Genomic DNA, 24,301 nt, shown 5'->3' on the forward strand with positions numbered 1-24,301 from the left:
ATGGAAGCTGTTTCTCAGCCTCTTGGACCCAGGTTTGATGCACCTGTACTGTCTCCACCTTCTAGATGGTAGAGGGGTGAACAGGCCGTGTCTTGGGTGGCTGAGGTCCTTGATGATCTTGTTCTTCCTGTGACACTGGGTTTTGTAGATGTGCTGGAGGGCAGGCATTGTGCCCCAGGTAATGCTTTGGGCTGACCACTCCACTCTCTGGAGAGCCCTGAGGTTGTGGGCAGTGCAATTGCTGTACCAGACGGTGATACAGCCAGACAGGATGCTCTCAATGGTGCATCTGTAGAAGTTCGTGAGGGTCTTAAGGTGTCCGCATGCTTTCCAGCCGAAACAGTTCGGAAGAGTTTGCACATTTTGTGACGTTTTGGACATCAGTAAGGGTTTTTTCGTCTGTTCGGGCACACATTTTTTTATTTCTCTTAAGTTCGGGAGCCGACGTCTACGCCCTTTTGTTCGTGATTGGTCAACTGTAGGGATAGTCTTTGTCATTCAATGAGAGACGACTCATTTTCACACACTTTTCCATTGAGAACTATGGCACCAAACATCCTAGTTAGATGTAAAATTGCACGACTAAGATCTCCTCGGCAAAAACTTCCAAATTAATGACATTTCTTGAGTTATCATAGATTAATTCAGACTATTTTGAGGAAATGTACACTGGCTACGGCGTCTCAAAACGGACAAACAGTACTAATGCCGCTTTTTTCTTGTGTTTTAATTTTTTTTAAGCAACAGTCTTTTAAGCACACTTGTTCGGTTCACCTAGCCGCCAGCCTAACTGAAGCATGCTGATGCCTTTTTAGGGGCCAAGACAAATTTCTTCAGCCTCCGGAGGTTGAAGAGGCGCTGTTGCGCCTTCTTCACCACGGTGTCTGTGTGAAGGGACCCTTTCCGGTTGTCAGTGATGCGCACGTCGAGAGACTTGAAGCTGTTGACCCTCTCCACTGTGGCCCCGTTGATGTGGATGAGGTCGTGCTTGCTCTGCTGTCTCCTATAGTCCACGATCAGCTCCTTCGTTTTGTTAACGTTGAGGGAGAGGTTCTTTTCCTGGCACCTCTCCGCCAGGGCTCTCCTCCCTGTAAGCTGTCTCATCGTTGTTGGTAATCAGGCCTACCACTGTTGTCGTCAGCAAACTTGGTGATTTGAGTCGGAGACGTGCGTGGCCACGCAGTCAGGGGTAAACAGGGAGTACTGGAGGGGGCTGAGCACACACGCCTGTGGGGCCCCCGTGTTGAGGATCAGTGTGGCTGAGGTCTTGCCTACCTTCACCATTTGGGGTTGGCCCATCAGGAAGTCCATGACCCAGTTGCATAGGGAGAGGGGTTCATACCCAAGGCCCTGTGCTTAGTGATGAGCTTGGAGGACACTAGAGTGTTGAAGGTTGAGCTGTAGTCGAAATACAGCATTCTTACATAGACATTTCTCTTTTCCAGGTGGGATAGGGCAGTGTGCAGTGCGATATGCGAATTGTAGCGGGTCTAGGGTGTTTTGTAAGGTGGAGGTGATATGGTCCTTAACTAGTCTCTCAAAGCACTTCATCATGATGATGATGATTGGCTGACACAGACATTCCAAAATGGCTGCAGTGGCAACTGCTAGAAAAGGGCAGTTTTCTACTGCTGTGGCTACTGCTAGCTAGCATGAGGACAAAAGGGGCTGATTTCTGGGAAAACAAGCAGTATTTCAATCTTCTCTATGGAGCAGTGTGGATAAAGGTACAATGGCATATCCCATTCCTGCATTGAGGTACGTTTTCCGACCCATATCTCGCGCTGGCTCCACTGTGTCAATGTAAGCATGATTATGTTCCGACCCCAGTGCAGCTCAGTGTACACAAGAGTAACAGTAGGGTCGGTATCTTCTGGCAATTTTAATGCTGAAACAGAAATGGTATAGGATAATTATGTTCATTTTATCTCGAATTATGTAGTCAATTTCTTACCAAGTAGCTTAACATTAGATAGTGTGATTGCATTTAGCTTAGGTGTCTTATTGATAAATAATAAATCAGACTATGATAATTCTGGTTACACAGTCTGAGATTAAAGACATGTTCTGGAACTTTGGCGACTAAGTGTTTTTTAAACCTTCCCTTTTGGGCTGGATGTGTCAATGTGTAGTTCATACACGCATAATCTATGAGCAGAATTACTGTCTTACCTCAATTAGCCACGGAATCCCCAGTTTTAAAGCGACTGTTTACTGGACGTTGTGCAGCGCCATATCCCCTACATTTCCCCCCCACATGGGCCAGCCCCCTAGGAATTTGAGTTCAACCAATGAGGTTCAGCCCCTTGCCATTTGAGTGACATCTAGCAAGAGGCACAGCATGCACACACAGCAGAGTGAGAGAGAGCAATGACGTGGTGCACACATCTGCACATATGTGATGTAGTGCGCAATTTTCCGGGACCACTTTTGGCTCGTGAGCGCTACTTTCAGAACTACTGGCTAAAAAGTATAGGTTACAAAAGTACTGGATAATCCCTTCAATGCCATACATTTGTAAACACCTGCAAGACTTCGCTTAGTATGCATGCATCGCGTGCATGTACTTCCATCTTGTATTGCGCACAAGACGGAAGTACATGCACTGCGCATGCTTCAGGTAAAGAGCAACACAGAGACCCGCGTTTTGAAGTTGGTTTAATAATATTTCCTGTGGATATTTTGTCTCATTTCAACCCACAAGGACAATCAGCGGACAACAGGTAGTGTGAATGAATTAAATTATATTTTTGTGTCAAATTGGCAATTGGCATCCCATTCCTTACGGGATTAATTGACACAAACAAACAGTACAATGGAGTAAGTTCAAATATAATTTTATTCAAAATTTGCGACAGATGGGACGTATAGGTTTTCGTAAATACAAATGTACGTAACTATGTTGTCGAAGGGACAGCATAGGAATGTAGGGGTTAGGTGTAGCTCAGTTGGTAGAGCATGGCGCTTGCAACGCCAGGGTTGTGGGTTCGATTCCCACGGGGGACCAGTATGAAAAAATGCATGCACTCACTAACTGTAAGTCGCTCTGGAAAAGAGCTTCTGCTAAATGACTAAAATGTAAAATGTGTCTTAAAGCTAGCTAATTACTGGCTGGCTTTGGGTGTAAACAACTTCACATTTCTTGCAGCAAGCAAATTTTATCAATGTCTGATTTAACGTTTATCGGATTAATTTAGCTAACAGCTCTGTTTAGCTTGGCAATCAACTGTCTCCTATTGTAAAAAAAAAAAACACCCTAGACATTCCATTGATTGGAAAATCTATCTCAGTCACATCACTCTCACTAACTAACGGTAGCTAGTTACACAACAACTCCTCCCCGGGCACCCAGTGTGGCAGCTCCCTGCACCTCTCCAAAACCAGTGTGTGCGTCTTTCACAGGGGTTGGGTTGAAGTGGAAGTCACATTTCGGTTGTACCTTGTGTGCAATTGACCAATAGTGATCTTGATCTTAATTTAGCTAAGAAATAGCAAGCTCCCAGACATACAGTGTCTTTTAGAAAGTTTTCACAAATTTTTCCACATTTTTGTTGTTACAGCCTGATTTCTGAAATGGATTAAATTGAGATTTTGTGTCATTGGCCTACACACAATACCCCATAATGTCCATTAATTTCTAAAAACCTGTTTCCACTTTGTCATTATGGGGTATGGTGTGTAGATGGGTGACACAAAAATAAATATTTAATCCATTTAGATTTCAGGCTGTACCAACAATGTGGAATAAGTCAAGGGGTATGAATACTTTCTGAAGGCGCTGTAGGCTACTCGGAGGAGACAGTTGGCTATCTGTAGCCAACTGATTGTGGCTGTTGAACTTATCTCACATGATTTAGCCAGGATAGTATTAGACCTAGCTATTCTAGTGCTTTGCATTGACAGGTAGGTCTATCACACCCCTTGAAGAGTTAGTAATGGTTTGCCTATCCCAGGCCAGTGTCTGTGCACCTGTTTTGTCCTAGTTTTAATGACCGCTAACTGGATTAAGCAGAATGATATGCAGTGCAATAGCCAATTGAATCTGGAGAGCATACCGTATTGATTAGTTTGATAAACCACACTTATGAGTGAGTCACGTGTTTCTGAGTCGAGTCTGAAAGTACAGTATTGTACTGCGGCTAATTGAACTGCGGTGAGATTCTCAAAAGCATATAGATCATATTTACCACTAAGATCATCTAAAGTCAATTGGTAGGCAATGGACAAACCATGGTCTTAATGGTAAAGATGTTCATCTTTATACCCCTGGTGATTTTGAAAACCTGCCCTGACATATTTCTCCACTCTTTCCATTGAAGCATGTGATATTCCTAAACATCAATGGAAACCGTTGACTGAAGAGGAAAGGACATCCCAGTACTTTTATTTGGAAAGAGCGGTTTTGGGAATTTCCTTGGAATATTTAGCCTTTTCCTATGCAGAGAAATCCCAATAGGCCTGCTGATGACTGGAACTCAAGGTATGTGTCCCAGTAGCTTTCCTAAAGCTAGTTTTTGTCAAAAAGGAGGGAATTTCATTCCCTTATGGTAGATGAGGGAAGAAGGCAGCTCGAGTTTAAAAAAATGTAGAGCCTAACATTGTCGAAGTGGCATTAATGTTTCAGCCATGTTGACGTTCATCAGAATGAAGAATAGCTTTTGGTTGTTGAACAGTGGAAAAAATAGATGAGAAGATCAATGATCAGCAGGCTGACACAGCACATTAAAGGGGAATGGAAACACTTTAGGACGTAAAGCTACACAACAAGATGTATTCAATCCACTAACAGTAAACATGTGTAAAGCCTAGTGTTTCCCTTCCCCTTTAAAGCTGGAATCCTTAATGGTGACACTGCCACGTCCGTTTGGGATAGGCTATTACAACGACAAAGAAGTTACTACAAACAACTAACTCTTGTTTTTTCCCCCTCTGACATTGCACACGCGATAGAACAGCAGAATATGTACTGCACATATTTTTTTACCACGTTGCTCGACGCATCTCGCCTCCATTAGGTCCACATAACAAAAACAATAACAAAGGTGCTGCGGCGGACAGTGACGCTTTTCCCCCTAATGCAGATTCCATCTTTAAGACGTTCTCATCTTGCTGGGCCTTGCTGTAGATGCCATGTGAAAGTAGACTGTTACAGTGAATGGACACAAGTACAGATGTGGTAGATACATTTGCACGCAGCCTCTTATCTATGTACGCACAGGCAGTATAGACTATAGACACACACGTCACACACACACTGGTGTGACCTTGGAAGGCTGAATGCTAGAGGCGGGAGAGTGATAAGCGAGTGTTGGCTGACCCACTTCAGACAGAAAATGTAGTGCCCTAGAGGAGGAAGTGGGACTGGGTGTGTAATAGTGTCATGGTGTGTGAATGTTTGCTACTATGCTCGTCTATGTACTCCTAGCCGTAGATGTTTGAAACTGCAACAGTGGATGTGCATGTTGGACTGCATCTGTGGTGGTAGGTAGTCTGATATTACAATATTAGGCCTTGTGTTCCATTAGCCTATGGGCCAATCTGCTTGTGGCACGGGGTGTTTTATCTATAGGGTGTTTTTGGATGGTTTGGGGGTGCCTGCTTGTTGACAGTGACACACAATATCTGTGCTGAGTCTTGGGATGTCACTCCTCTGTTTGTCTGCTTAATGATGGATGAACAACACCGTTAGACTCACTCATCACTCTGTGTATTACCTTAAGGACACAATGGAACATACACGTCACTATGTGTGTAAGTGTGCACGTCTGTGTGTGTGTGCAACATGGATGTCACTGTGTGTGTGGGGAACATGCATGTTGCTGTGTGTGTATTTGTGTGTACCTGCTCAACTGTTGGCCACAGCGTCTTCTCATTGAAATCGGGCCTGCACATAGCCATACCTTTCAGTATGGCTTGCAATAAGTCGAACATGGGGTGAGATGAGGAAGGGGAATGGGAAAACACATTAGGGGACTTTCAGTGATAGGCAAGGAGAATGCAGATATGACCGCTGTTGACACTTTTTTTTAGGTCAGGTATTAGTTAGAGCAAGGGTTTGAATAGTTTCTCGCTGTAGGCGAGATTAGCCATAGTGGTACACCAGTGTTGGGTTAATGTTACAGGGTTTGTGTTATAGCTATGAGGAAGGGACTTTCTCAAATGAAGCAATCTCTCAATCCTATCCATTTGGGATACTTTCCCTCCATGCTAGTAATGTTTTCTCTATTATGTTTTGGGTGTTGCAGGATGCAAAGAGAAACTGCCTGCATAACACAACCTCCTAATGTGAGGGAAATACTGGTGATGTATCATCATTTCAGAGTGGGTAGGGAGTTGTGTGGGTAGGAGGTTGTCAGTGGTGCCAATAAACTGGTGGTGACTGAATTCTTTCACCTTTCCTCTTCCTTAGTTTTGTGCTGATTGGGCAAATGCTGCCACATAGGCCCGTGATTGGTGGAGTTGAGGGTCACTGACGGGCACTTAAGGGTGGGTGATATGAAAAAAAATTAATATCACAATATTTTCCACTGTCCTGATGATAACGATATAATATCACGATATACTTTAAAAAAATGTTTAAACATTTTATGAGCCCTTCAAAGTTAAATGACTGTTTTACTTCTGTGGTAAACCTGTGCAAACATGAAACATAAACAAAGGTATATGAGTTAAATAAATATTTAAAGTAGTCAGGATGTAAACTTTTTCCTGCCAAATATAAGAAGTGCTGTCTTTTTTCAGCATAACACCAGTCATTATGAATTCAAGTTGTAAAAACCTTTTCAAATTAACTTCAAGCATTAACCAGACAGTCTGTATGTTTCTCAGTTCAGCATGTAACAATTCACTGCCTCCCTCTTCACAAGTTCCGTGCCAGGAACACCAGCCTATTGACCGTTTCTGGCTTCAAAGTTGCCCTGTGGCATGTGACCACATTGCCCCCAGTGCTAAATGCTCTCTCAGAGGGCAAACTTGTGGCACGGATGCATATGTATTTCTTTGTCAGACAACTCAATTGTGGGAAGTTGGATGCGTGAACTCGCCACCACTCCAAAGGATCAGCCTCACTGTCTGCTGCCATCATCAGAGTGTAGCTGTCTAGCTCTTGCTCGATGACCTGTCTCTGGGTTCTTACGGCAGGTGCACTACTGGTTTTCTTAAAGAAGCTCCAAAGGCTCTTCTTGGACTTCTTTGCTGATTGTGGAGCAGTGGCAGCTTCTTTCTCTCTCTCACTCACTCTGGTCCTCTTCAAAAGAGAAGTCTCCCATGGCTGTGTTCCCTACCAGGAGGGCATCTGTCTCGGAGGCAGCTCTCACGTTCACCTCCACCAGCTTCTCAGTGGTCTTGAACCTTGGGTCCAGGAAGGTAGCCATGGTGAGCAGCTCATCTGTTTCAGGGTCAGTGTATTTGTCATTCAGGTAATTGAGGACCCTCATCTTAATCTCTCCGGTCAGTTTGGCTTCGCCCTCATTTGATTTCAGAACCTCCTTCTTTAACAAATGGAGAACCGGCTTCAGATAGGACACACTCACGTATGTCTCTCCTGACAGGGCATCTGTGAAATCCTGGAGGGGCTTAAGTGCTGCCGTGATAGATTCAATGACCTCAATGTCTTGCCAGGAGGGTGCAAGGTGACGTGTTTTTTTGCCTGCTGCCAGGACTCGTGTGATGGCCTTTTCCTACTCCAGGACTCTTTCCATCATCTGCAGTCGAGATCCCCACCTAGTCGGGGATTCCGTGATGAGCTTGTGGAGGGGCAGGCTCAGTTTATCCTGTGCACTTGTCAGGGCCTTCTGCTTCTTCCAACTATAGGAAAATGTGCTGACCACTTTCTTGCACACTCCTGTGGCCCGGGAAACCTGAGGTTCGTTTTGGACACTCCTCTCTGCAAAATAAAATTGTGAAAAATAATTACATATGAATCCCAATTATTCAATAGAAATAACATAGCATCTGCTGTAATTACAACAATTTACTTAATGGACACTGGACATGATTACAAATGTAATCCATCTATAGATTTACAAACAACTGTTGTGATTGAGAGCTATGTTGCTTTAGAAAACGGGATCATTTATTGGGTAGGCTATTATTGAATGATAGATTCAAATATTGAAACCATAGGCTAATGTATCAATTATAAATAAAAGCAATGTAATCCACGTAATGTTTGGATATTGCACACATTTACAAATTACAAATATTCTAGATTTGCATAGCTGTATATATTCGGCTTAACGTATAAAAAGTATCAGGCAGTGTAGTCAACTCTAACTTTAAACAGAGGAGATAAGGAATACAACAGTTATTCTGTATTTTATGTTGTTTTTAAGTGACGTTATATTTCTACCTTGCTCTGTGTTTTGGACGTTGAAACTTACCAATAGCAATGTGTAGCCTGTGTCCGAAACACCCTAGTCTTGTCCATTTGTTCAGCTCCAATGCTTTGACCATGTTCAATCCGCTGTCGGTAGTCATACATACTTGAGGAGACTCTTTCAAGCCCAAGGATGAAAGTGCCTCCCTCAGCCCAGCTGCAATTATTTCTCCGGTGTAGTCGTCTGGGAAATTCGAGGTCTGAAGGAATTTGCTTTGCAGATTCCAGTTTCGTCAATGTAATGAATCGTGAGGCTAATGTATGGCTCTGTGGTCCGGCTTGACCATAATTTTTATAAATTTTTTCACCTTTATTAAGTCGGCAGTGGTAGAGAAGAATGCAGCGTTACGGATTTCGTTGGCAGCTGTGTCCCGACATGCTGTATAGAGTTCTGGCAGACATGTTTTGCTGAAGTATTTACGGCTCGGGATGTCGTATTTTCGGACTAGAGTTCGAATCAACTTTCTGAAGCCATCTTTCTCCACAGTTTGAATTGGTTCCATGTCTTTCGCTATGTGATACCTAATTGCACTCGTTTTCTCATTCCATTTCTTGCTCTTCTTGTCATAGGGAGTACCACTAACGAATGATGCCTTGAGTGACAGCTGAGTGCGGGTCTGGCTTGAAGATGTCTTGGGACTTGCTCTGCTGCTCCGGGGATTTGTAGCACGCATTCTGGTAGATTCTTCATATTCACGCACATGCAGGTTTTCAGGTGGTGAAAAAGATTGCTGGTGTTTCCACCTTTGGCTAGCACAATGCGTCGACACAACTTACACAGTACTGTTTGTTGGTCGAGGTCGGATATCTTAAAGCCAAACCAGTTCCAAACGACAGACGAGGCCCCCTTTTTTCGAACCAATTCTTCCTCGTCCTGCAAATCAACCTCAATAGCTTTATTTTCCTTGTCTTCAGTCATCCTCAATGCTTGATTCTCTGCAGTTGCGCATGCTTGTTTGTTGACTTTGATTGGCAGGCAGATTGCGTGTAACGTCCATGCTTCTAGTTTTTTTTCTTTGCTAAAAAAAGGCTATGTTTCTAGTAAAATAAACAATTTGAACTAGCCCAATAGGCTGTATCACTCGACAGAAATTCTGAACGGAAAAAAACCCTGCCTTTATTTCATACATAAATTTATCATGATATGGCAAAATCCATATCATGGCACAACGTCATACCGGTATTCACATTGTGTCCCAAACGGCAACCTATCTGCTATATTGTAAGGAATAGGGTGCCATTTGTGATGTGACCACTACAAGAAAGGGGCTCCATTAGGTTATTGACGTCGTCTGCTAGTCAGCGTCTCTCAAGCTTTGTGTCATGATGCATCAATGTACAGTGGGGAAAAAAATTATTTAGTCAGCCACCAATTGTGCAAGTTCTCCCACTTAAAAAGATGAGAGAGGCCTGTAATTTTCATCATAGGTACACGTCAACTATGACAGACAAATTGAGGGGGAAAAAATCCAGAAAATCACATTGTAGGATTTTTTATGAATTTATTTGCAAATTATGGTGGAAAATAAGTATTTGGTCACCTACAAACAAGCAAGATTTCTGACTCTCACAGACCTGTAACTTCTTCTTTAAGAGGCTCCTCTGTCCTCCACTCGTTACCTGTATTAATGGCACCTGTTTGAATTTATCAGTATAAAAGACACCTGTCCACAACCTCAAACAGTCACACTCCAAACTCTACTATGGCCAAGACCAAAGAGCTGTCAAAGGACACCAGAAACAAAATTGTAGACCTGCACCAGGCTGGGAAGACTGAATCTGCAATAGGTAAGCAGCTTGGTTTGAAGAAATCAACTGTGGGAGCAATTATTAGGAAATGGAAGACATACAAGACCACTGATAATCTCCCTCGATCTGGGACCCGTGGGGTCAAAATGATCACAAGAACGGTGAGCAAAAATCCCAGAACCACACGGGGGGACCTAGTGAATGACCTGCAGAGAGCTGGGACCAAAGTAACAAAGCCTACCATCAGTAACACACTACGCCGCCAGGGATTCAAATCCTGCAGTGCCAGACATGTCCCCCTGCTTAAGCCAGTACATGTCCAGGCCCGTCTGAAGTTTGCTAGAGTGCATTTGGATGATCCAGAAGAGGATTGGGAGAATGTCATATGGTCAGATGAAACCAAAATAGAACTTTTTGGTAAAAACTGAACTCGTCGTGTTTGGAGGACAAAGAATGCTGAGTTGCATCCAAAGAACACCATACCTACTGTGAAGCATGGGGGTGGAAACATCATGCTTTGGGGCTGTTTTTCTGCAAAGGGACCAGAACGACTGATCCGTGTAAAGGAAAGAATGAATGGGGCCATGTATCGTGCGATTTTGAGTGAAAACCTCCTTCCATCAGCAAGGGCATTGAAGATGAAACGTGGCTGGGTCTTTCAGCATGACAATGATCCCAAACACACCGCCCGGGCAATGAAGGAGTGGCTTCGTAAGAAGCATTTCAAGGTCCTGGAGTGGCCTAGCCAGTCTCCAGATCTCAACCCCATAGAAAATCTTTGGAGGGAGTTGAAAGTCTGTGTTGCCCAGCGACAGCCCCAAAACATCACTGCTCTAGAGGAGATCTGCATGGAGGAATGGGCCAAAATACCAGCAACAGTGTGTGAAAACCTTGTGAAGACTTACAGAAAACGTTTGACCTGTGTCATTGCCAACAAAGGGTATATAACAAAGTATTGAGAAACTTTTGTTATTGAACAAATACTTATTTTCCACCATAATTTGCAAATAAATTCATTAAAAATCCTACATTGTGATTTTCAGGATTTTTTTTCTTCTCATTTTGTCTGTCATAGTTGACGTGTACCTATGATGTAAATTACAGGCCTCTCCCATCTTTTTAAGTGGGAGAACTTGCACAATTGGTGGCTGACTAAATACTTTTTCCCCCACTGTATCAGAGACCTCTACTGCTCTGCTCTGAGCTCTCTTGAGTAATCTGGATGGAGTCATCACTGTGAGGTTTTCCACACATCTTCATGTCATAGTTTCACATTTTGAGTGTGCACTGGGCAGTGAAGATATTTGCTGTTATGATAAGGACTGCTCCTCCTTCTAGAATACATTTTAGAAGTCACTGAAGAGCCTCAGTGTGTGTGTATACAGGTCTCTTTGATTCTGTGCAGTTTATACATGGCTGATTGAGCGTGAGTCAGTGTGCCGCTATGCCAGCATCATTTATTTGTATCTCTTCGTTGATTCCAATTTGATAGTGATTTTCCTCTCATGTTTACCACCTCCTCCGCAGCAGCAGCCAACCCTGAGCTGTGAGTCAGAAGAGGAGAAGCTGGACGGATGGTAAGCTATTTTTCTCTCGCTCTGTTTCTACTCTTTCTTGTCAACTGTTTCTTCTTGCTCTCTCCTTTTCCCTCTCGCTTTCTTCCTCCAAATCTCTCTCCCTCCCCTCCCTTTATCCCCCTCTCTCTTTCGATCTATCTATGCTGTTGATAAGCGAAAGATAGTCTTTATATAAAGGACTCTCTGAGCTCAGCTCTGACAGCCCCGCTCACAGCTCCATGTTTGATTCTGAGGCCAAAGCTCTCTACAGGGAGAACATGGTGCAATTCTCGGTGCCTCCGGCAGATAAGACCACCTGATAAAACTATATTAATTAATATTTTAGTGCTCACTCACCATCCTTTTAATATTATTTAGCTACTATAATTTTAAACTCATTCGAAATCCTAAAACGATACATGGTTTCTTTCACCCATTTAGTAAAGAAATAGTTTCTGAAATGCTGTGTGTCTTATATTAGACAACAATGTAAAAGGACAGTCTGAGTGTCACTTAGGCCTACTGTCTGAGTGAATAATTAAGGCAATGTTTTTTAGCCTCTGCCTGACCAGGGAACCACAGATTAGGCTAGTTACCCAGGTCCTGTGACGTGACACGCTTCTGTCCTCTAAAAGTGAATTTGCAGTCTGATACACTAAAGTGCCACAGTGACAGTATCTATGGAAACTGTACAATAAACCCCAGCATTTCAGAAATTATGTTTTTGGAAAATAATTCATTTAGCATGACACCCATCATTGCTGTAGATTAGGCTAGTACAGTAGAGTTGTTTAGCATGACACCCATCATTGCTGTAGATTAGGCTAGTACAGTAGAGTTGTTTTGTAAGTGGGTTTAGCCATATCAGACGTTGTGGTTTGGTTCATAGGATTTCTCTGAGAACATTTACTAATATTGCCATTAAGAATATTTTGACATAATAAAACAATTTGAGTCAACTAATAACTCAAGCCTCAATGTCTCAAAGCCGACCCTAGTTCAACAACTGTCTGCTCCTTTGTGTAATCATAGTTTTAATTCTGCTACTTTCTTATGTCTTGTCCACTCACTGCTGCATGTCATAATCCATTTTATTTTCCTCCTTGTGTTAGACGAGCATGACTTTGAGCCAATCTGCAGATGCATGCACAGGGCCCAGTGCCATCCCCCCTGCTTCCTGGCTTTGAAGCTGCCTCTGAGAGGGGGTGTGGTGTTGGGACGTAGCTAGACCCTCGCACCCCCAGTGTTGACCCTGTGGCTGAGCGTCAGCCTGGCGCCCCCTGATGGATCAGGCTAGCAGTGAGCAGAGTCCTGAGGAGCCGGAAGTGGGAGGCCGGGCAGATCCGGAGGTGGGCCGGCGGGCGTCTGAGTCGGAGCACGGCCTGTCCAAAATCACCCACAATGCACTGGAGAACATGGGCGCGCTGGGCCACGGCCTGAAGCAGCTCTTCCAGCCGCAACGCCGGCGCTCGTCCGTCTCCCCGCACGACGCCGCCGCCTCCTTCTCTACGGGCGGGCCCGCCCCTGAGCCCCCGGACGGTGGGGGGCCAGAGGTTGGGGACGCTCCCGCCCCCTTGCCGCCCGGTCCGGACTCTGACCCCCATGCTACTTCCTCCGCTCCCCCTGCAGCTCTGAGCCGCGTTCTGCAGCAGATCAGAAGTGCGCCCCCAATGATGAAGCGAGGGACCAGCCTGCAGAGCCGCCGCAGCAAGACTGGGGGGACCGGGGACCCCCCTCAGAAAGGCAGCCCCCAGATCCACCGGAGGAGTACCCAGGAGGTGATGCTGCTGCAGGCTGGCCGCCCGCGTTCCTCCTCCACCACGGACACGCTCACCAGCCCTGCCCTGGCCGACATGCTGCTCACATCCGGGTACCACTCCACTGAGGAGCCTGACCGGGTGAGTTTAACCCTAACCCTAACCCCAACCCTGGCAGACATGCTGCTCACCTCCAGGTACCACTCCACTGAGTAGACTGACCATGTGAGATTAAACTAGGGGACCTACCCACTGGGACAGACAGGCCACTGCAAAGCTTTTTACGTAAATAAAAAACAAGCTGCTACTACTATAGAAACAGAAGAAATGGAAGCACAGTTGGAAGGTCAGAATTCATGACTTCTTGTAATTAAATTAAATTGGTCAGATTTCGGCTAACTGGCTTGCTGTCCTCTGGATGTTATTGGATGAAGGAGTGAAAGGCGCTGTCAGGGCTGGCGGGTCAGAGAGAGCAATAGTGTGTGTGTGTAGGTGACTATGTGCTCTAAGCTTTTCTATATTTAGCTGTGGCCTGTGGCTGTCTCCAAGTGTACTTTAGGTCAGCCAGCGAAGGCTTGCCTTGCAGGCCAAAACAAGCTCAAAGTTTGAAGAACGTATCGTTGCCTTACATCATTGACACTGTTCTATAGCCCTCAAGATATAAAATGGTCCTCACTGGAATTTCTCACATCCATTGAAATGTGTAATGTGCAATATTTTGGCAATGAATTAATACTGACTTGTAGCAGGTAAATGATCAAATCCTTTCAAAGTCCTTTACACTGTTAGGCTTGAGTGTTGAACTCATAGACAACTAGTAGAGCTAGCCCCTTATTGTGTCTGAGGTATACCCATCATGCACAGTGCATATCCCTGGCAGTCATCTCACAATGCTTGATGACACCACCAAGCCTTTTGAGAAGTATGGGTATGAATCTGACTGTTGGATGGATAAGGCTAAGCTGTCTGTTGCACCAACAGTAGATAGTAATCACCAAACTGTGTATACTGCAATCAACTGTCCTTACAAGAGCAGCTATCAGCCTAGGGTCTAACTAGCATCGGGACGTGGCTGTGGTTGAGTGACTCAGTCGACAGTCTGTCATTCTTAGAGAGAGCAACAGTCCTGTCTACTGCCTGGCTGTTACACAAGCTGTCTGAGCTGACACTGACAGTGATGGAAAGGGGGATGTACTCGCAACCCCACTGTGGTGGCCTACGTCTTTCCCAACTCCCAAGAACAGCACAGAACCCCTCTCTGCACAGTTGATTCTCTTCTGACCTCTAACACTGCCGTTCCAGAATCTGTTTATAGCACATTTATTTGAGAACATACAGTGCCTTCAGAAAGTATTCACACCCCTTTACTTTTTCCACATTTTGTTGTTACAGCCTGAATTTTAAATGGATTACATTTAGATGTGTCACTGATCTACACACAATACCCCATAATGTGTAATTTTGTTTGTAGAACATTTTAGAAATTAATACAAAATTAAAAGCTGAAATGTCTTGTCAACAAGTATTCAAGCCCTTTGTTATGGCAAGCCTAAATAAGTTTAGGAATAAAAATGTGCTTAACAAGTTACATGGACTCATTCCATGTTCAATAAAAGTGGTTAACACGATTTGTAATAATGACTGCATCTATGTACCCCATACATACAATTATCTGTAAGGTCCCTTAATTGATTAGTGAATTTCAATCACAGATTCAACCACGAAGACCATGGAGGTTTTTCAATGCCTTGCAAAAAATGGCACTGAAGATGTGTAAAAGAATGTTTATATAATAAAGCAGACGCTGAATATCCCTTTGAGCATGATGAAGTTATTAATTAGGCTTTGGATGGTGTATCAATACAACCAGTTACTACAAAAATACAGGCGTCCTTCCTAACTCAGTTGCCGGAGAGGAAGGAAACTGCTCAGGGCTTTCACCATGAGGCCTATTGTGATTTTAAAACAGAGTTTAATGGTTGTGATATGAGAACTGAGGATGGATCAACAACATTGTAGTTACTCCACAATACTAACCTAAATGACAGTGAAAAGAAGGAAGCCAAAACAAGCATCCTGTTTGCAACAAGGCACTTAAGTAATACTGCAAAAAATGGGGCAAAGAAATTAACATTTTGTCCTGAATACAAAGTGTTATGTTTGGGGCAAACACAACACATTACTGAGTACCGCTCTTCATATTTTCAAGCGTTGTGGTGGCTGCATCATGTTATGGGTACGCTTGTCATCGGCAAGAACTAGGGAGTTATTTAGGATAAAAATAAGCAGAATACAGCTATAAACACAGGCAAAATCCTAGAGGAAAACCTTGTTCAGTCTGCTTTCCAATAGACACTTGGAGACATTCACCTTTCAGCAGGACAATAACCTAAAACACAAGGCCAAATCTACACTGGAGTTGCTTACCAAGACGACATTGAATGTTCCTGAGTGGCTTAGTTACAGTTTTGACTTAAATCGGCTTGAAAGTCGCCGTCTAGCAATGATCAAGAATCAATTTGACAGAGTTTAAAGAATTTTAAAAAAGATAATGAAATATATTGTACAATCCAGGTGTGCAAAGCTCTTAGAGACTTACCCAGCTCTTAAAGACTCACAGCTGTAATCACCGCCAAAGGTGCTTCTACAAAGTATTGACTCAGGGGTGTGAATACTTATGTAAATTAGATATTTCTGTATTTAATTTTCAATAAATTAACTAACATTTCAGAAAACATGTTTTCACATTGCAATTATGGGGTATTGTGTGTAGATGGGTGAGACATTTTTTTATTTCATCCATTTTGAATTCAGGCTGTAACACAACAAAATGTGGAATAATCAAGGGGTATGAATACTTAAGGCACTGTGTAAAAAATAAATAAAACAAATGCTTGAGCCTTTGTCATCTTCAGAGTTATGTATGAGGTGACACACACACACAGTCTGTATGGCATCCCTGTTTGATGGATTACTGCTCAGATTATACACATGGATTCCTCTGGGTTAATATATGAAAGGTATGTCCCAGCTGTTTTACACATTATAGGAAACCAGTCTGAGTATAATGGTAGGTAACAGATAACCTTATGATTATAGGGTGTTGGTATTGGCTGGTTTATTATGTTAGTGTTCTAGTTTCATATACATACAAGGTCTGATGGGGGGCGAAGACAAGTTGCTTCAACCACATCAAATAGTAAACCTTGCTAGTGACCGTAGCAACTGGAGGAAGCTTGTGGTCGACTGTTTTGCAGCCTGATGAAGATAGTTTTTGAAATGATGAAACTCAATACTGTTGATATAATAGGCCTTCCTCTTCCAGCTCTTTTTACACTCTTCCTCAATCTCACACGACAGTCTCTGATCCCTTCTTTACATCCTCCCTTTATCTTCACTTCCTCATTACTCTCTCTCTTTCCTTGATCAGCTGGATCGTCTGGACGGCTCCGGCCCGGCCGTATCGCCCAACGCTATTTCCTATGGAGCCGATGGCTACGGGCTGGACTCAGTGGACAGCACCCCCGACCCCCAGCGCACCAAACAGGCCATCGCCCAGCTGCAGCAGAAGATCCTCAAGCTCACAGAGCAGATCAAGATCGAGCAGAGGGCCAGAGACGACAATGTGGCTGAGTACCTGAAGCTAGCTAATAACGCAGACAAGCAGCAGAGTGCCCGCATCAAACAGGTGTTTGAGAAGAAGAACCAGAAATCAGCCCAGACCATCCAGCAACTGCAGAGGAAGTTGGAGCACTACCACCGCAAGCTGAAAGAGGTGGAGCAGAACGGGATCCCCCGTCAGCCCAAAGACGTGCTCAGAGACATGCACCAAGGCCTCAAGGACGTGGGCGCCAAGGTTAGTGCTGTTATGAACATTTTAATCACATTTACTTTCCCTGTGAGCTGTTTTGTTAGTCATCCTGCTTATTTTTCACCACTGTCATACTCATTTCTACCACTGCATCTGCTAATGTGAGTACTACCACCACCAAAGTATAATTTGTGTGGTCTTAGCCACCTGTCCTTGACTCCTTTACAGAGTGGTTAGCAGTACACAGCTTCTAACAGATTCCTATCAACAGAATTCAATAGAACACATGTAGAATACGTATCTCTCAGACCTGGGTTCAAAAATAGTATTTGAAATCATTTATAATGCTTTAGCTGGGCTTGATTGAGCATGATTGGCACAATGGAACCAATAGAATAGTTGCAAAACATCATACCCGGTCACTCTGTTTGAACCCAGATCTAGTATCTCTGTCCCTGTCCATTAAGTAAGGGATAAACGCAGATGTTCTGTAGATAACCTTGGAAATAATGGACGACTTTGCGGAGTTCATTTTTCCAAGTTAATGTACATAACGAAGGCATTTATCCCGCTTTTACCACAGTTTCCAAAGAAAACAATACTAAAGCACACATTTACCGGTAGAAATACAATTGTTTTGTTTATTTACTTCCTCATCTTTTGGTTGCTAGGGACGTGACCCAGTTGTTCGTTCTATATGTTCCGTTGCCATGCTCGCTGGCTAACACAGGCATGACATCTGCAGCCAGAATAACAGCAAAGTAGCTGCATTTGTGTTTATTTAAGCTGTTTTCTATTGACATTAATTAAGATATATCCATAACAATGATGCCCGATTTTTGCCTGGCATAGCTATAAAAGTTTGCCTTCTCGTCAGGACACTCAACACTGTTCATTACGAGGAGATTGCATTGCATATCAAACACTAGGCTAGAAGCTATCTAAATCGTTTGTTGCTAGCAAACCTGCCAATATGACAACCAAATTCAAAAATACCTGTTGCTGAAAACAGCTGGTCAAACTACAAACGTGGGAGGATTTGACAGCATAGCGCCACTTGCGTCATGACTGCAACAGTAGGGACCAGAGAAATTCATGTTCATCACTCACCATGTTAGTTCATCAGATGTTTCTCTGCAAAAACAAATAAATACCAGCTAGCTACAGTTTTTCCTCGTCGGACCTGTGTTTACAATGTATCCAATTTCGGTTTGAGTGGTTGTTGGTTTAGCTTTTTGTAACTTTGTAGCAAGTACAGTCTGCATGTGTAGGCGCATATTGCGTCATGAATGCAAGGTGTCCCGATTTTATCTTTTTCCAACTGTCCTGTTATCTGGTTTTAATGTCCATTCTAGAATGCCCTTCTAGCCAATCGGAAACGAGTACTCAACAATGCTGTGGTATAATCTCCTTTAATTCCCACCTTAGTCCCCACCCCAGTTAGTAACTGACCTGTCTTTCCCTACAGGTGACCGGTGGCCTCTCCAGCTTCTCCCATGCCACTCACTCTGCAGCCGGGGCCGTGGTGTCCAAGCCCCGAGAGATCGCCTCCCTCATCCGCAACAAGTTTGGCAGCGCCGACAACATTTCATCCCTGAAGGACTCCCTCGACGAACCCCAGGAGGATGGTCACGGTCTGGGGGGGGCTTCCAGCCCCAAGTACGGCAGTGAGGACGACTGCTCTAGCGCCAGCTCCGGCTCGGCGGGGGCCAACAGCATCCCCGGGGGCCTGCCCAGCTCTATTAAGGGTCTTAACATCCTGGAGCCCGGCCAGTCATTGGGCTTGGACACGCTGCTCCACGAGGTGCAGGAGCTCCGGGACAACCAGGGTCGGCTGGATGAGTCGTTCGACAGCTTGAAGAGTCACTACCAGAGAGACTACACCATGATCATACAGGCCTTGCAGGAGGAGAGATACAGGTAGCCAGCCACTGCCACACACAACCTCGCAGGTACTACATACTCTTTACCAAGTCCTCATTTACAAAGGACACTGAATGTCACTAATACGCATGTGATAACCTGAAATCTGCAGGTATTTACCACCCCTCACTGCACTCAGCACTTGCTCAAATCGCTCATAAATGCAAACCTCTTTTGTTATTAAACCCTTTCCATTCAAAATAATGTATTATTCTCACTCAGCAACAGCAAACATCTCCACCATCTTCATGAAAGGAAGTGTGTGATCGGTACATGACCTCTGTGTGTCTCCAGGTGTGAACGTCTGGAGGAGCAGCTCAACGACTTAACAGAGCTCCACCAGAATGAGATCCTTAACCTGAAGCAGGAGCTGGCCAGCATGGAGGAGAAGATCGCCTATCAGTCTTATGAGAGAGCTAGAGACATTCAGGTAGGTTGTTCCTCCAGTACTTGAAGGAAGGATTATACTTGACTTTTAGCTCCAAAGGGCCTCAACAGTGCGTCTCCAGTGAACCCAAGGTGTATTCTTAGTCTGGGACATTTTTTGTACTATTATCTTGCTACATGGTACAGTAGATGTGTTTCACACTGTGATCCATGGTCTTCTCAATGATATGTGGTACAGTAGTTATGTCTAGCCATGTTTGTGCTGAAGTGTGTTGTTGACATGCCACACTGTGTGAACCGTCTCTCCCCTCCCCCGTGTAGGAGGCGTTAGAGGCATGCCAGACGCGTATCTCCAAGATGGAGCTGCAGCAGCAGCAGCAGCAGGTGGTCCAGCTAGAAGGCCTGGAGAACGCCACGGCCCGGACCCTGCTGGGCAAGCTCATCAACGTGCTGCTAGCCGTCATGGCCGTGCTCCTGGTGTTCGTCTCCACCGTGGCCAACTGCGTGGTGCCCCTGATGAAGACGCGTAGCCGCACCTTCTCCACGCTGCTCCTTGTTGTCGTCCTCGCCTTCCTCTGGAGGAACTGGGAGGTCATCTCCCAGTACTTGGACCGCTTCCTGCTGTCCCCGAGTTGACCTGCAGGGGGGCCTCTCTTAATGAACGACAAATGGAGGCAACGGAGCTCTTGTAACAATGAGGGACGGTGACGAGGGGACTAACTAACCCATGCACTGCCTCTGATGCAACTGTAGTGGCGCCAGGCCAGCATAATGGGCGGGGCTTAGTGGAAAGGAGGAGCCAGGATAACTGCACACCTTTATTTCTCTCCAAGGAGTGAATTTGTTTACACGTGGAAGATGTTTGAGTTTTCTGTTTTAGAATTGATACAAGTGGTATTGAATTTGTTTCTTGCTCTCATTAAAACAGATTGAGGGCTCTCTCATGGCTGGATTTGGATAATGAACAGCTGGCATTTTGCTGATCCACATGGCTAGTGTCCTCCCTGTTCTCTAACTCTAAAATCTCTCCCTTTTCTTACTCCAATGTTTGTCCCTCTTCTCGATCACCCCATTGCTTGTCTTTCTGGGAGGATCGATGGACAAAATCAAACTGGAGCCTTGAGCAGTGTGTTTTATATGGACGAGCTGGAATATGCTAGAGAAGACTGCCCTCTTGGTCCTGCCCCCTGCAGAAACGAACTAATCTATGAACATACTTGAAGAGCTGTAACAATGCTCACTGTGCTTCCATTAGTGACAGTGAAATAGTACTTTATTTTTTTAAACAAATAAACATGCTGTTTTCAAAAATGAACTGGTCATGGAGTCAAATGAAACCATAACTGGATGTTGCCTTTCTCAAATCCAGGTCCACAGCACTATTTTATAGATCTCAGGGGTGACGGGAGAAAATAACCAGCAGCAACCCAATGCCTCATTGTGCAACAAAAGTTCATACATTCAATAAATCCAACGTATGCGCCACAAAGCTCACAGCATTCCATTGGAAATGATTGACCTTCCAGTGTACCAAAACGCAATGTCGGTGTGCGCAAGGCTTGAACCCCAAATAAGCTTTTTACGCCAACGTCTGTAAACAGAATGTAGAACACTAGCCTCAACATAGTTTAAACTATCAGTTTAAAGTGGATTCTCCTTGAATTCATAGCGCAGTCTGAATTAATGGTTACGTTTCTCCAGCCCCAACCCTCTTAAAACCGGGGTGGGGAACACTTAATTTAAAATGCTTGTGGCAGTTAACTCAAACATGCAAAATGATTACAGGCCTCGAAGCCAGTTCCATTGCTCTCCATCCCCTCTAAGGACAGATTTAGACCAGGTACAACCACCAGCAGTCCTTCAGACCTCTTCAGTTAAGATTTGAATTTCCCTGCGCTAAAGGAACAGGGGAGACTACACTCCCCATAATTACAGCAGCTACAGTAAAGTACACAGCTCTACACTAAAAAGACACCACAACAACTTCAAAAAAAATAAGCTTTATTCAAAAAGATAAGTGCATCTTTAAAACCCACATTTGGATGAAAGGAGAACAGTCACTCAGCTGCTGCCTTCTTGCCTCGTTTCCCTGTGGTTCTAGCAGCAGGAGCCACAGTGTCCCCTTCATTACCCCCCTCGCCCTTCTTGGCTGCCCCCTCGCCCTTCTTGGCTGCCCCCTCGCCCTTCTTGGCTGCCCCCTCGCCCTTCTTGGCTGCCCCCTCGCCCTTCTTGGCTGCCCCCTCGCCCTTCTTGGCTGCCTTCAGTGCTTTGGGTTTGGGATGGTCCTCAGCAGCCCCCTCAGCAGGCCTCTTTGCCTTGGGCTTCTTAGCAGGGGCCACCTTGGAGCCACCAGGACCCTTCTTGGGTTTTGCATCCTTAAACATGAAAATGACTGTTAGATTTGCGATACAATCACCCATTGAAAATGAGATGAAATTTAACCATGATAAAGCCTAAACAGGGAACAGTACACATTATGACCAAGGTACATAACACACTGCTTACCCACCAAAACCACTTGAACTATGCCAATTGTCAGAACATAGATCACACTTGCCTCTGAAGTCTTCTCCTTCTGCTTTTTGGCTGTAGTTTTTTTCTCAGCAACTAGAGACAAGTTAGTGATGTAAATGGAGCTACACGCAATCATGGACACTACAAAAAGGATTAGTGAGATACCAATACAAGTCATAGAATGTGCCTTGTTCTGATGAAAACATTTTACATACCGCGATATTATAGCAATACAGACTCAAGGTATCGATTTGTAAAAAAAAAAATTGCTAGGTAGCGCATTGTTCATCCTTTGGCTTGTGCGCCATCTTTTTAAGTAGTGAGCCAACATGTTTTCAGCACTTATTTCTATGACTGATCAAAACGCATTTCGCATGCTCTGCAGCAGACAGTCAGCAATTTGTTCCCAGATAGCGCAAATACATCTACCCAACATCTTGCAGATTACTTTAGAATGCCTAAATTGTACATTGTTTATACGTCGGCCAGACAAACATTATATCCTGAAGTCTCGCCGACATCTTCCCAATGTGCAAATATGCACCAAAATACATTCCCCATACAATTTGATACTTCGGCCAAAGGTGTGCTTGTTATCTGGGTTGGAACATCGAATCACAATACATATCGTATCGGCACCTAAGTATTGTGATATCCTATCACGAGGTCCCTGGCAATTCCCAGCCCTACGTTGTTCAATTCCCGCCATTGCAATGAGTGTTGCTCAATAAACAATTATCCCAGCCAATTGGGGAGATTATAGGGTTATGTCTAAATCCAAGGAGTGATGAACAAAATAGATGCAGTTTACCTGCTTCCTTCTCCTTGGTCTTCTTGGCTCCAGCCTTGGCAGCCTTCACGTTGGGATCAGTGTTCTCAGTGGCCTTAGGCTTGGGCTCCTTCACCTTGCCCCTGACTGCAAGCTGGCAAGGGAGGGGGAAAAGACGTTGAACTACATTTGATAAACAAACCCATGGTCAATGCAATGTTTTGATGTAACGTTGACTTGAATAACAAACACTAACGCTAAAATTTGTATTCAAAAACCACTAGGCCCATTTGGCAGGTAAGCTACCACATACACAACATAAAGCCCATTCACCTTGGAAAGTTTTTCATGATTTAATTAATTGGTTGACATTTATGCCTAGTTAACAATTATCCTAACCAAAAATATAGGCGAGGGTCACTAACCCGAAACCTCCCCTGTGCGCCATTTGCAGTGGAGTTAGGTGGCCTCACTAAGACCCCGCTCTCGATTCCTTTGTTCAGGGCTTTGCGTATCATGTATTTCAACTTCACCAGGTCCAAAGGTGGATATTTCTCTGTTATGTAACTACGAATGGCCTGCGAGGAAACCCCCTTTCGAGAGTCCAACTCCTTCAGCGCTTCTTTGACCATCATCATTGTTGGTGGATGAAGGGGGGTTTTCCGTGCCACAGCAGGTGTTTCGCTGGAATCTAACGAAATGAAAGTGAAAAATGTATAACCGTAAACAAACGAAATGTCAGTAATATTAGGATACCCAAATTTGCCTAAACAACACATCCATTACAAACCGGATTTAACTTTTCCCGACACTATTTCATCTTTAGTGGGTGATTCAGAAGATGAAATTACTTCTTCGGAGGCTGCCGTTTTTTTTGGTGCCATTTTCAAACGATAAATCTTAAGCTAACGTACAAACAAAACTACTATTTTCTCGCCTCCCAAACGAGATTGGATTCCAATTTTATGCACGTCAAGTAACTCCGCCGCAAACCACGTGGTTCATCAAACAGGTGCTCACAATTATTAGGTAGGCTACCACTCAGGACACATCCCACTAGTATAAAGTCGATTCCTTTCCTCGCCTCTGTTCCTTCCTTGCATCCTTTCCTTTATTGCGCTGATCAGCTGCTTACATTTACTGCTCTGGCATATTAAACATGATTCACCAAACAAAAATGAATTATGAAAACCCTTACACTTTGATCACACCAACAGCATTATTGCATTTTAGGTACACCAGAAGTACATTCATTTCCAATGGAATGCTGCCTTTGCCTTGCAGCGTGTTCTGTGTGGTGCATACATTGGATTTATTGAACTATGCGTCAAACTGTATGCTTAGATGGCTTGAAGGAAATGGTAGCAGAAGGTGAATGTTGAACTTTTGTTGCACACCTATCCAGATGATGATGCGTATATAACGCCTTGATCACACCGAAAGCGTTTTGCATTTTTG

At 44.2% G+C, this 24,301-nt stretch overlaps 2 protein-coding genes across 2 annotated transcripts; one reads left to right on the forward strand and one right to left on the reverse strand.

The window, feature by feature from the left end:
- The first annotated feature begins 8,947 nt into the window (after positions 1 to 8,947).
- Positions 8,948 to 20,866, forward strand: LOC311133560 (transmembrane and coiled-coil domains protein 1-like). Its single transcript, XM_084167064.1, has 7 exons — positions 8,948 to 9,055; positions 11,654 to 11,703; positions 12,795 to 13,580; positions 16,870 to 17,295; positions 18,719 to 19,170; positions 19,468 to 19,603; positions 19,882 to 20,866. The coding sequence occupies exons 3-7, from the start codon at positions 12,966 to 12,968 to the stop codon at positions 20,194 to 20,196; spliced, it is 1,944 nt and encodes a 647-aa protein (XP_084023190.1). The 5' UTR covers positions 8,948 to 9,055; positions 11,654 to 11,703; positions 12,795 to 12,965; the 3' UTR covers positions 20,197 to 20,866.
- Positions 20,867 to 21,617: 751 nt separating this feature from the next.
- Positions 21,618 to 23,727, reverse strand: h1m (linker histone H1M; the record flags this gene model as incomplete). Its single annotated transcript, XM_084167660.1, has 5 exons — positions 21,618 to 21,935; positions 22,118 to 22,167; positions 22,886 to 22,997; positions 23,269 to 23,534; positions 23,634 to 23,727. The coding sequence occupies 5 exons, from the start codon at positions 23,725 to 23,727 to the stop codon at positions 21,618 to 21,620; spliced, it is 840 nt and encodes a 279-aa protein (XP_084023786.1).
- Between the last annotated feature and the right edge of the window lie 574 nt (positions 23,728 to 24,301).

Source organism: Coregonus lavaretus (genome assembly GCF_964263955.1).
Source record: "Coregonus lavaretus genome assembly, chromosome: 8".
In the NCBI taxonomy this organism is placed as follows: Eukaryota; Metazoa; Chordata; class Actinopteri; order Salmoniformes; family Salmonidae; genus Coregonus; species Coregonus lavaretus.

Excerpts from the sequence above, each read along its gene's own strand:
- LOC311133560 (XM_084167064.1), top strand. The coding sequence starts at position 12,966 with ATGGATCAGGCTAGCAGTGAGCAGAGTCCTGAGGAGCCGGAAGTGGGA. Across the intron at positions 17,296-18,718 it reads TCAAGGACGTGGGCGCCAAG|GTGACCGGTGGCCTCTCCAG; the intron begins GTTAGTGCTGTT and ends CTTTCCCTACAG. Across the intron at positions 19,171-19,467 it reads TTGCAGGAGGAGAGATACAG|GTGTGAACGTCTGGAGGAGC; the intron begins GTAGCCAGCCAC and ends GTGTGTCTCCAG.